The sequence below is a fragment of the Xenia sp. Carnegie-2017 genome, unplaced genomic scaffold, assembly GCF_021976095.1.
Source record: "Xenia sp. Carnegie-2017 unplaced genomic scaffold, XeniaSp_v1 HiC_scaffold_25, whole genome shotgun sequence".
NCBI classification, from domain to species: Eukaryota; Metazoa; Cnidaria; class Anthozoa; order Malacalcyonacea; family Xeniidae; genus Xenia; species Xenia sp. Carnegie-2017.
The window spans coordinates 4,276,479-4,289,216 of NW_025813488.1; the positions used below are offsets into that span (position 1 = coordinate 4,276,479).

Sequence of the window (12,738 nt, forward strand, 5' to 3'; positions counted from 1 at the left end):
ACTATATTCTGCAGTAAAACAATTATGTGGTGGACACGATTATATACTGGTTCTGGTCTGTATTGTTGAGTAACAGTAAAATGACTTGTTTCCTTCTTCGAAAGCTTACATTTTCACTGTTCTCATGTGAAGCACAATTGCTACAAAGTTTGATAGCATGGCTGCTTTAAGTTTGACTTGTATTTTCGTTCGCATCATAATTTCATTCAAAGATTAAAATAGAAATGATTCATTTACCTTAATTCCAGAAATGTCTTCTGAAAAATGCTTTTAAATGTAATTCTGTTCACCTCTACTTTGATTGATTGCACGTGTTTTTGAGTGTCATCGAGGATCAATGTCAAAAATTTCATCGTATATTGTAAATGGATAGTGCAGAAAATTATGTGCTTAAAAATTCCTTCGCATTTGCAGGTGGTACAACTTTTAAATTCAAAATAGCTTTCTTTACACCTGTCATATAAATATATATAGCCATTTAGTATTGCTCTCTCTAATTCGCACGTCTACAAACAGTTTTTGAAAAAAATATATTTCTAAGTCTTCAAAAATTGCAAATCTGTCTTTTGAGATAACAAACTTGTCAATTGCACTAGCCCACTGATGTTGAAATACCCTAAGTGTTTAGAACGTAATGAAAATCGTTCGAGCAAGTGCCAAAAGCACTATGCTTATATTTTCCTATTAATTAACAATTTAGTTGAACATAAAAAAGTTGATTGGCTCAATTGTTCTTACATTTTCCTCAACCCCCCCGTTTTTCCTGCTATTTCAGAAAAAGCAAGAAAGCTTTCTTATTTAAAGAAAGTAATGCAGGGGCGAAACTAGGACGCTGGTTGGGGGGGATATTGATGAATTCAGCTCTGTCCAAATGATTTGTTTAGAAAATTATTGCCATTTCAGAAGAAATCAGTTATGTAGACCTAAAAACATGAATACCCCCCATAATTAGCGTTAAAGTTTTGCCCATGGAAGAATGATAATTGTCACGAATTCACGCTATGGATGTATCGGCAATTACATTATAACAAGCACGTTTTGCATGCAAATTCTCGCACTGCAAAGATACATTAGAATTTTACAGTTGTTACACAAAACATTCTGAATGAAGAATATTTTCACTTATTCCTTCAGAGTAAACATAGGGCAAAGTTTATCGTAAATTTTCGTTGTATTCAACGAATTGTTGAATTTACCATAAAGTGGCATGAGAACAATGCATGCACGACAAGCAAAGGTTTGTTTATCGCTACAATATTCCCTATTACTTCAACTGCTTCGCTGTAAAAAATAAAACTCTGAATTCTTGATGCATATTTTTGAATTCACCATTGAATCGAATGGTAAATCAAGAACGTTTTCAGGTCGTCACAACGTGTAGGTCGCTACAAAATTAATTATCGACTATAATACAAACGAAACTAACCTTTAAAGAAAAAATAAAAACATCTCTAACATTACCATTGATATTACGAGTAGCCTAACAAAGTGTTGATGAGTTTGATATGCATCATGTAAAAACAAGCTAAAAAACACAAAGAGCATGCCATAAATATATGACTGAAAAGTTGCTAAGGAGATGTTTGCAAATACAACAATCGAAAGTTTCTACCTGCAAATGAACGGGAACTAATCCTTCTACAATCTCACGGAGAAGCCGCCACATTTTCTGCTAGTCCTTGTACTATCCCTCGTTAACAACATTCCTTGGAGTAATCTTCTCACAATACTTCATTTATATACAAAGTTTGCATAGTACACTTTGAATCTTGTTGCAATCTCTTGTAATTTGATGTAGTATTTTTGACATGCGTGTCTACCGTCGGAATGGTGGATTGTTCATGTTTCAAAAACAAGGTGGATTGTTTATGTTGACAAGGTCCACATATAAAGATCTAAATTAGAATTCCAGCCTTGAGTACGTGAACATTACACTCTGCAGAACTAAGCAAGAACAGATTTCCTCATGACGCTCTACACATAACAACTTTCATTGAACTTTTTACTTTGTGATGAAAGGTAATATAAATGAATTTGTGATCGGCAGCAAGAGACATGCTGATCAGATGGAGAGAATAATTGCCAAGTAGCACAATTATGCCAGATAACTCGGCAACTAAACAAAGTAGAATATGATTGGTCAAACGAAAAGTCGGTCGTCTACCAAGACACCCCTACAATTTGATCCGCCCCCTTGTAGAGTCACATGTTATCCTTTCGCAATTGAACATAAAGAAGAAAAAATCTACAGATTTATTTCTATCAATGAAGAAAGCGAGGAAGGTGATAGTTAGCAATATTAAAGATGTCTGGAGGTGGAAAAGTGAAAGCGAAGGGAACAAAATCAAAGACTCGTCCATCAAGAGCCGAACTTCAATTTCCTGTTGGTCGTATTCATCGTCGGTTGAGAAAAGGCAACTATGCCGAGAGAGTTGGTGCTGGTGTTCCAGTTTATTTGGCTGCAGTTCTCGAGTATTTGTCTGCTGAGTTAGCAGGAAACGCAGCTCGTGATAACAAGAAGAGAATTATTTCCAAGACATTTACAATTGGCCGTAAGAAAGGATGAAGAATTAAATAAATTGTTGTCAAATGTCATTATCCCTCAAGTGGAGGTACTGCCTAACATTCAAGCTGTTCTCCTACCCAAGAGAACTGGAGAAAAGAAAGCCTAAATGTCGGATAGAACAAACCAACAACGGCTCTTTTAATAGCCACCAAATTTATAAAAGAACAAAAGTTTCGAATGCCAAGTCCTGTCTTGTACACATAAGTATGTAATTCGCATATAAATGACAAAGTCAAAATCCTAGAACAACAATAAGCTAGCGTCCTCGAACTCCTGCTATGCAAATAGTTTAGTGTCCACTGGCCGTGAATACAATAGATTTCTAAAGTAATGGATAATGGTAATCCTTCCAAATTTACAAAGCGGCAGTAAATCTGCAGGCTGGCTACACTACTGTCATCTCTGAACATCTCTTCTGAACATAACTGAAACGCTCGATCTCTTACAGTAACTCTAAGTTAGAGTTACTAAGTTTTTCCTTTGAATAGAAGTTGCTTCTATTGAAAGGAAAACCTTCAAGAGGCTATATGCTAAGACCAGACAACTGTATCATGTCATTCCAAAGAATATTCTACCAATCGAATTGCTTTTCAGGTACTTTCAGTAAGATATTCTTGTACATTGTACAAGAATGAGCTGTCCGTCAGATTAACAATAATTGATCCACCACTGTTCATGCTAAGACTTCTATCATTTCATTGGATAAATTCATGAAATGAAATACGATAGGAGCTTAAATTAATCAATTATAAAACAGGATATGTATCTAGTTTATAGAAGTCATTTCCATTGTAACAAATAAAAATTACGTAGCACAATGACGCAAGAAAAATTATGTTTTTTTCTTTGTGCAATAATGGTTTGCACAATGATTTCAATTCAAAATATCAGAGCAAGTTATGCTAATCATATCGTAGACATTGATACAGATCAATGCGTGTGGAAAACAGACGAGAAATTCCTCTCCATTGCTTTGGATTCAAGTTTAATTCGTGAAAGATTTCATCCAAATTTTGACTTCTCTTCCATCAAGCTTCAGACTCTAGCGAAAGGATTGTCGCCAGCTTACCTCAGAATAGGCGGAACAAATGGAGATTTTCTTTTGTTTGATCCAGATGAAAACAGCCACCTCTCAACACGCACATTCAAGGAAAATTCTGACCAAAAAACTGCTTATAATGGTTGGACAAACTTCACTATGACAACAAAAGACGTGGATAACTTGTTTTCATGGGCTTATAACAATGATTTAAAAGTAATTTTTGGCTTAAATATTCTCCAGCGAGATTCCAAAACTAATCTATGGAACTCTACCAACGCTCAACAGTTGATGAAGTATCTTATAAGTCGTGGATTTACTTGTGATTGGGAGCTAGGGAACGAACCGTTCGATCTCCAGAAGTTCAATAGGACAATAAGCGGAAAACAATTAGCTGAAAATTTTAGAATCCTTCGCAAACTACTGAACAAATATCCTGAATATGGGAACATGATTGCTGGACCTGACGTATCATCTCCATGGAAATCACCTTTGAGATCCTCATACTTTAAAGAATTCTTGGAGAACATTAATGATAACATAGATGCATTGACCTATCATCAATACTATAACAATAACAAGGCTACTATTTCAATGTTTTATGATGTAAGTATTCTTGATAGACTCATTAAGGAAATAAACACACTAAAACTTATATTTGAAAACTCCAAAGCTTCCATCAAGGAACTTTGGTTGGGGGAGACATCAAATACCTATGATGGGGGTGTTCCAGGTGTATCAAACAGTTACATAGCTGGCTTTATGTGGTTGGATAAGTTGGGCTTGGCAGCTAGAAGTGGACACAGTGTTGTAATAAGACAAACATTTTATGGAGGTTCATATGATCTTGTTGATCAAAATACATTTGACCCCTTTCCTGATTACTGGTCCTCTTACTTGTACAAAATGCTCGTTGGACAGCGTGTATTAAAAGTTGTTGAAGGTATGTCTTTGGGTCGAGCTCTTCGAGTGTATGCTCATTGTATTTCTCAGAAATCAGGCTACACTTCTGATAGTATTGTACTCATTGCTCTTAATACTAAACATACTGAAGCAAAGATAATATTGACAAAAAAATTTGAAAAGTTGACAATACATCAGTATTTGTTGACACCATGTGAAACTGGCAACCTTACATCTCAGAAAGTGAAATTAAATGGCAAGCTGTTGGAAATGTTAAACAACAAAACATTACCACATCTTCAACCTAAACCCATATCAGCAGACAATATCATTTTACCACCAGTGTCGTATGGTTTCTACGTAATTCTTGAAACACAGCTGCAGGTTTGCAAGATGCCTTGCAGTAAGAAGAATTTCAAAGCTAAGAATGTTTTGCATGTTTAATTTGATTCAAGTAAAGAATGGAAAAGTTTCTTGTGCATTGTTGAAAATGAAAGTTTAGCCATTTGGAGAAATAATAAATGTAGCTTTATAATCAATTTATAGAAAATATTAAACTTGGTTACATATCACAGCAACTTTTACAAATGGATTGCCACTACTAGCAATCCTACTATTCTACTACATTTTTAGTATGAGAGGATAGACTTGTTCAACTGTGATAATAATTACTATTAAAAATACAGTTTATATATCTGATAAATTTTGCATTGTCTTATAAAAAAAGTTAGAAGTGGCTTCTACACCTTCTGCAAGCTACATTTTGTAAATTGAAAATTCATTGACTATTCAATATTTTAGTGATGTACAGTTTTGTACACATCTACCAGAACTTTGATTAAACGGTATTTTCTGGTTCAGGCAACGTTCATACTGTAGTAAGAACGTACAAGAAAACAACGAAATATTGATGGGAAAATATCATTCAAATCCAGGATACAATTCATAGCTAAACCGTGGGAATTCGTCACGAATGCTATGCACGAAACCTTGTTTTCAAATGCTTTTTGAGCAATTTTATCTAATTTTTTCACAGTAGACTAGACGAGAACCATGCACATTGCTTGAAAGCCAACGATTTGTCGATATCAAAGAAAAAATATCAACAACACGAGCAATAATAGATCTCTAAGTTAACAAAGAAAAAACTCACACTTTTCGTTTGCACTTTCTACCAACAATGACTGGCCACATAAAGGATGAAAAAAGCTGTAAAATACGCCAACATTTTTCTTCTCGAAACGACCAAAGGCAATGGCTGCCTGTCCTTTTTTTGCAAAAAGAGCGGGAATATCGAAATGTTAATAATTATTGTTACATCAAGTAACGCATACACACCCAACAACCGAGAGTTTATTGGGGGTACAAATTCCTTGGGTACACAAATGGTACAAACTAAATAAAATTTAACAAGCATTAATTATTTACATAAGTAGAAATTTTTAAAAATTTAGTACAATGTATTTAACATCCATCTCGCCATGAATGAGGGAAAAAATCGATCAGTAACTGTGGACGACAATCGAATACCAATTTCCCGTCAGAAGTTCGAAGTTAGTAGATGCCTTTTTTTGTAAGGATTATAACTTTCTCTCTTCGTCTCTATTTTAGATTATAAATTAAGTTAGTGAGAAATGCCTACGATGACTGCCATTCACATTCTAATTCAAACATTTCTTGAATCTCTGTTGAAGTCAATTCTTGAATCTCTGTTAAAGTCAATTCTGGAATCTCTGTTAAAATCAATTGTAGAATCTCTGTTAAAATCCTCATCCAGAGGTAATGCACTCATTGGCCTCTCGTTGTACAGTTTCGAGGTGAATGCCATAGGCTTTGACTTGCGTTTACTAAAAGAATAATCACTCAATACAACAAATAACAGATAATAATAAGCTTTGGTCAATAAAATGGATATCTAACGTTAATCAAATACAACCAACGACGATCAATAATCAGCATAAATATCATTAAGGGTGAGTAGATGATAAACATTAACAATAAGGATCAATCATTAAGGGTGAATAGATGATAAACATTAACAATAAGGATCAATCATTAAGGGTGAATAGATGATAAACATTAGCAATAAGGATAATTGAGGATATATAAACTTTCAGTGAGGTCTTACCGTCGAGTTATTAAGACATAGATGAGCGACAAAGCCAGAATCAAGACTATCAACGACATAGTGATATGAATAATGATATGTTTCCTGGGTGCTCCCCACACTAATAAGAAAAGAAAATTCAACTGTCAGCTTACTACATGCTGCCCTTCAAAAAAATATACATTTAAAAATATCAAACATACTGCTTTCTTGAGATGAATGCTGCTCAGCTTTTGAAGACAGCGAAGTTTTTGCCTTTTTCTTCAACATTTCAATTGCTTGCCTTTGAGATTCCGTGGTACTCAAGATACGGTTTTTGTGGTTTAAGTGGTTTTTGCTGTTGATGCGGGCAGAGTCATATTTAACTTTGTGGTAGTCGTTGTAGCGAGCGTAGTAGAAGTTGTAGTTGTAGTTTTTTTGCCGACAGATGAGTATGGACATTTTGGTTGAATGAAAGGACAAGGATCTAAACGAAAGTTTTAAACTTAAAATTTTCCATTTTTTGTTCAAATCATCACCCAATTAAGGACAGCAAGAAACAGATAAAATTTCCTCCAAAACTCATTTTCAATAAAGAAAGAAAATTGGAATTTAATTGTTCGGAGAAAGATATTTAAATACTAGTAAACAGTAGGTATTGAGAACAAAAGACTTTCTGAAGTTGACTTACTTCATTTAAAAGCTTAATACAAACCTGAATCATGACAAACTTTAATTTTCAGTTTCATATGATGTGTTTTACAGCGTCCTCCACTTAAATTATTCACACTTTCCTTTGAATCATTTGACGTTGCTAGAAAAAATTGTTCTATAGCTTGAAGATGTGAGCCAGAAAACATTGTCAAAGACTTAAATGGTCGTAAATTGTCGGGAAGCTAGGACCGAAAACGGGTTTTTTGCTTTCGAATTTTATCTTTTTGTTTTACTTCTCATAAAATAAACCAAGCAATGTTTCAATTTACTTCTTCTGACAGTGTGCCTTTTTCTGACACTTATAATTTAAGACAACCTTAAATACGTTTTATACAATTTTTATTGGTTTATATCTTTCTGATTGAACTCTCTCATTTACTGTTTCTCGTGTATCACGAGCAAACCATCCATGGGCTTCATGGCAAACAAGGATTATCTGCTTCACTTGATTAACATGCGACGCTCTAGTGCTTAACTATCTCGGGGTATCGGGAGGCATGGACCGAAAACGCGATATTTTGTTTTCGAAATTTGTCGTTTTTCTTTACAAGAATTGTTCTCATAAAAGAAACTAGAACATCCAAGGATACTGCAAAGTTTCTAACAACTTCTGCCTTTTTGACTTATAATTCAAACCAACTCTAAGCATGTTTATAAGTTTTTTACTTGTTGCGTTTTACAATGAAACATTCTCATAAATCTATCGTGATGAACGAGAGCCTCCTTATACAATATAACTCTCTCATCGTGAACAAAAGCATCCGAGGGCTTAACGGAAAAAGGGACTATCTACTTTTTTTATAATAGTTTCTGCAAAGATAACATTTAGTACGCCAAGCAATTTTTATCGTCTAAATTGAACCTCGCTTTCAACCCTTATGTTATAAAATTTTGATTCATTTTGGATAGTAAATTTCTTTTTACCTTACAATATTTTCATGATTCAATCTGGAAAGTAACTTCCCTTCTCGAAAAATTTTGATATTAAGCAGCACATATTTCGGATTCAAAGGAATTCTTTTGATCGCACAGAAACAGCCGTCCAATTTATTACGTACCTAAGCGCATATAAGCATTTCCAAATAACGTACAAAATTTCCTTCGCGTGATCAATTTACCGCCTATTTAAACAATGTATGTAATAAAAAGTTACCTCGACAACTGAAGCAAACCCTCCTTTTTCCAAGCATTTGCAACACCTCAAATTCATTGCAAACTCTTGAATTTCTCAATGCGTAGCCGAAAGGATAATGCATACAGTTTGCAAATACAACAATCGAAAGTTTCTACCTGCGAATGAACGGGAACTAATCCTTCTACAATCTCACTGAGAAGCCGCCACATTTTCTGCTAATCCTTGTACTATCCCTCGTTAACAACATTCCTTGGAGTAATCTTCTCACAATACTTCATTTATATACAAAAAGTTTGCATAGTACACTTTGAATCTTCTTGCAATCTCTTGTGGTGATTGCTTCTTCTTCACTTTCGAAATCAACATTCTACTCCTAAAAGAAAGACGCTTGTAGTTATTTTTACATATCTTCAGGAACATCATGAACAGTTCCCACTACAATATACCACATGAGCCAACGAGCTTCCAAACTCTATATGTGACTCACTGATATTTCATTTGAACATATCTTCAGTAGACTCGGTGTTATTAATAGTTCTTTTTATATTGGAGCCTCGTCCTGCCTGGAGCTTTTACTGTCGTAAACATGCTTGGAATCATTCGTGCTTTTATTACTGTTCAACGAGTCCTCGTCCAAAATTCTCTAGTGTACGCTAGGTGCTTCAACTACTTTGAATTCATCAAGCTATCTTTAATTTGGCGTCGTTGTTTCTCCTCTGTCATACTAGATTTTGTTTCACTGTTGGAAGTTTCATTTTCAAGTATCTCTTCTACTTCAATCCACGAATTAGAATATCTGTCATAATTATTACAGCATTGTTTATGCACAAAATATGCAGATACAAAGTTATGGAGAAAAAATAAAAACATCTCTAACATTACCATTGATATTACGAGTAGCCTAACAAAATGCTGATGAGTTTGATATACATCATGTAAAAACAAGCTTAAAAAGACAAAGAAATAAATATATCATAAATATGTAATTGTTATGACTTCTACCTTTATAAATAATCGTTAAGAATAACTAGAATTAGATTCACGAATGCCCCAAAAGTAAAAAGCATCTCGTAACGATTTTATTGCCCCTATTCTATATAAACATTACTATGTCCGACCATTTGATCGTCCAAATTTTGTAATTTGATGTAGTATTTTTGACATGTGTGTCTACCGTCGGAAAGGTGGATTGTTCATGTTTCAAAAACAAGGTGGATTGTTTATGTTGACAAGGTCCACATATAAAGATCTAAATTAGCATTCCAGCCATGAGTACGTCAACATTACACTCTGCAGACCTAAGCAAAGAACAGATTTCCTCATGATGCTCTATACATAACTATCATTGAACTTTTTACTTTGTGATGAAAGGTAATATAAATGAATTTGTGATCGGCAGCAAGAGACATGCTGATCAGATGGAGAGAATAATTGCCAAGTAGCACAATTATGCCAGATAACTTGGCAACTAAACAAAGTAGAATATGATTGGTCAAACGAAAAGTCGGTCGTCTACCAAGACACCCCTACAATTTGATCCGCCCCCTTGTAGAGTCACATGTTATTCTTTCCCAAATGAATATAAAGAAGAAAAAATCTACAGATTTATTTCTATCAATGAAGAAAGCGAGGAAGCCGATAGTTAGCAATATTAAAGATGTCTGGAGGTGGAAAAGTGAAAGCGAAGGGAACAAAATCAAAGACTCGTTCATCAAGAGTTGGTGCTGGTGCACCAGTTTATTTGGCCGCTGTTCTGGAGTAATTGTCTGCTAAATCCTTGAGTTTGAAATTTATAAAAGAACAAAAGTTTCGAATGCCAAGTCCTGTCTTGTACACATAAATATGTAATTCGCATATAAATGACAAAGTCAAAATCCTAGAACAACAATAAGCTAGCGTCCTCGAACTCCTGCAATGCAAATAGTTTAGTGTCCACTGGCCGTGAATACAATAGATTTCTAAAGTAATGGATAATGGTAATCCTTCCAAATTTACAAAGCGGTGTAAATCTGCAGGCTGGCTACGCTACTGTCATCTCTGAACATCTCTTCTGAACATAACTGAAACGCTCGATCTCTTACAGTAACTCTAAGGTAGAGTTACTAAGTTTTTCCTTTGAATAGAAGTTGCTTCTACTCAAAGGAAAAACCCTCAAGAGGCTATATGCTAAGACGAGATAACTGTATCATGTCATTCCAAAGAATATTCTACCAATCGAATTGCTTTTCAGGTACTTTCCGTAAGATATTCTTGTACATTGTACAAGAATAAGCTCTCTGTCAGATTGACAATAATTGATCCACCACTGTTCATGCTAAGACTTCTATCATTTCAATTTCACATTGGATAAATTCATGAAATGAAATACGATAGGAACTTAAATTAATCAATTATAAAACAGGATATGTATCTGGTTTATGGAAGTCATTTCCATTGTAACAAATAAAAATTACGTACACAATGACGCAAGAAAAATCATGTTTTTTTCTTTGTGCAATAATGGTTTGCACAATGATTTCAATTCAAAATATCAGAGCAAGTTATGCTAATCATATCGTAGACATTGATACAGATCAATGCGTGTGGAAAACAGACGAGAAATTCCTCTCCATTGCTTTGGGTTCAGGTTTAATTCGTGAAAGATTTCATCCAAATTTTGACTTCTCTTCCATCAAGCTTCAGACTCTAGCGAAAGGATTGTCGCCAGCTTACCTCAGAATAGGCGGAACAAATGGAGATTTTCTTTTGTTTGATCCAGATGAAAACAGCCACCTCTCAACACGCACATTCAAAGAAAATTCTGACCAAAAAACTGCTTATAATGGTTGGACAAACTTCACTATGACAACAAAAGACGTGGATAACTTGTTTTCATGGGCTTATAACAATGAATTAAAAGTAATTTTTGGCTTAAATATTCTCCAACGAGATTCCAAAACTAATCTATGGAACTCTACCAACGCTCAACAGTTGATGAAGTATCTTATAAGTCGTGGATTTACTTGTGATTGGGAGCTAGGGAACGAACCGTTCGATCTCCAGAAGTTCAATAGGACGATAAGCGGAAAACAATTAGCTGAAAATTTTAGAATCCTTCGCAAACTACTGAACAAATATCCTGAATATGAGAACATGATTGCTGGACCTGACTTATCATCTCCATGGAAATCACCTTTGAGATCCTCATACTTTAAAGAATTCTTGGAGAACATTAATGATAACATAGATGCATTGACCTATCATCAATACTATACCAATAAGAAAGCTACTGTTTCAAAGTTTTATGATGTAAGTATTCTTGATAGTCTCATTAAGGAAGTAAACACACTAAAACTTATATTGGAAAACTCCAAAGCTTCCATCAAGGAACTTTGGTTGGGGGAGACATCAAGTGCCTATGGTGGAGGTGTTCCAGGTGTATCAAACAGTTACATAGCTGGCTTTATGTGGTTGGATAAGTTAGGCTTGGCAGCTAGAAGTGGACACAGTGTTGTAATAAGACAAACATTTTATGGAGGTTCATATGATCTTGTTGATCAAAATACATTTGACCCCTTTCCTGATTACTGGTCCTCTTACTTGTACAAAATGCTCGTTGGACAGCGTGTATTAAAAGTTGTTGAAGGTATGTCTTTGGGTCGAGCTCTTCGAGTGTATGCTCATTGTATTTCTCAGAAATCAGGCTACACTTCTGATAGTATTGTACTCATTGCTCTTAATACTAAACATACTGAAGCAAAGATAATATTGACAAAAAATTTTGAAAAGTTGACAATACATCAGTATTTGTTAACACCATGTGAAACTGGCAACCTTACATCTCAGAAAGTGAAATTAAATGGCAAGCTGTTGGAAATGTTAAACAACAAAACATTACCACATCTTCAACCTAAACCCATATCAGCAGACAATATCATTTTACCACCAGTGTCGTATGGTTTCTACGTAATTCTTGAAACACAGCTGCAGGTTTGCAAGATGCCTTGCAGTAAGAAGAATTTCAAAGCTAAGAATGTTTTGCATGTTTAATTTGATTCAAGTAAAGAATGGAAAAGTTTCTTGTGCATGTTTAAAATGAAAGTTTAGCCATTTTTATAGAAAGAATAAATGCAGCTTTATAATCAATTTATAGAAAATATTAAACTTGGTTACATATCACAGCAACTTTTACAAATGGATTGCCACTACTAGCAATCCTACTATTCTACTACATTTTTAGTATGAGAGGATAGAGTTGTTCAACTGTGATAATAATTACTATCAAAAATACAGTTTATATATCTGACAAATTTTGC

At 34.5% G+C, this 12,738-nt stretch overlaps 3 protein-coding genes and 1 long non-coding RNA gene across 4 annotated transcripts; 2 read left to right on the forward strand and 2 right to left on the reverse strand.

Annotated features, from left to right (window-relative positions):
- Window positions 1–2,296: 2,296 nt before the first annotated feature.
- On the forward strand, window positions 2,297–5,211 carry LOC124452977 (heparanase-like). The gene is given in 3 exon segments (XM_047003645.1): window positions 2,297–2,530; window positions 2,532–2,633; window positions 4,239–5,211. Coding segments are annotated over 3 exon segments (1,041 nt in total). The 5' UTR covers window positions 2,297–2,305; the 3' UTR covers window positions 4,953–5,211.
- Window positions 5,212–5,415: 204 nt separating this feature from the next.
- LOC124452978 lies at window positions 5,416–6,928 on the reverse strand. Its single transcript, XM_047003646.1, has 3 exons — window positions 6,819–6,928; window positions 6,637–6,736; window positions 5,416–6,355 (listed from the first exon to the last, which is right to left on the reverse strand). The coding sequence occupies exons 1-3, from the start codon at window positions 6,883–6,885 to the stop codon at window positions 6,175–6,177; spliced, it is 348 nt and encodes a 115-aa protein (XP_046859602.1). The 5' UTR covers window positions 6,886–6,928; the 3' UTR covers window positions 5,416–6,174.
- An 18-nt stretch (window positions 6,929–6,946) lies between these two features.
- Window positions 6,947–7,408, reverse strand: LOC124452979. Its single transcript, XR_006950925.1, has 2 exons — window positions 7,310–7,408; window positions 6,947–7,081 (listed from the first exon to the last, which is right to left on the reverse strand). It is a non-coding gene; the product is annotated as an uncharacterized LOC124452979 (long non-coding RNA).
- Window positions 7,409–10,872: 3,464 nt separating this feature from the next.
- Window positions 10,873–12,732, forward strand: LOC124452785 (heparanase-like). The gene has a single exon (XM_047003396.1). It carries the CDS (start codon window positions 10,904–10,906, stop codon window positions 12,470–12,472), a length of 1,569 nt encoding a protein of 522 aa, XP_046859352.1. The 5' UTR covers window positions 10,873–10,903; the 3' UTR covers window positions 12,473–12,732.
- The last annotated feature ends 6 nt before the right edge of the window (window positions 12,733–12,738 follow it).

Bases quoted from the DNA above. Each gene is read 5' to 3' on its own strand.
- LOC124452978 (XM_047003646.1), bottom strand. From the start codon at position 6,885: ATGTTGAAGAAAAAGGCAAAAACTTCGCTGTCTTCAAAAGCTGAGCAG. The intron at 6,737-6,818 runs GTATGTTTGATA...TTTTCTTATTAG, and splicing joins GCATTCATCTCAAGAAAGCA to TGTGGGGAGCACCCAGGAAA. The intron at 6,356-6,636 runs GTAAGACCTCAC...TTATTCTTTTAG, and splicing joins TATGTCTTAATAACTCGACG to TAAACGCAAGTCAAAGCCTA.
- LOC124452785 (XM_047003396.1), top strand. From the start codon at position 10,904: ATGACGCAAGAAAAATCATGTTTTTTTCTTTGTGCAATAATGGTTTGC.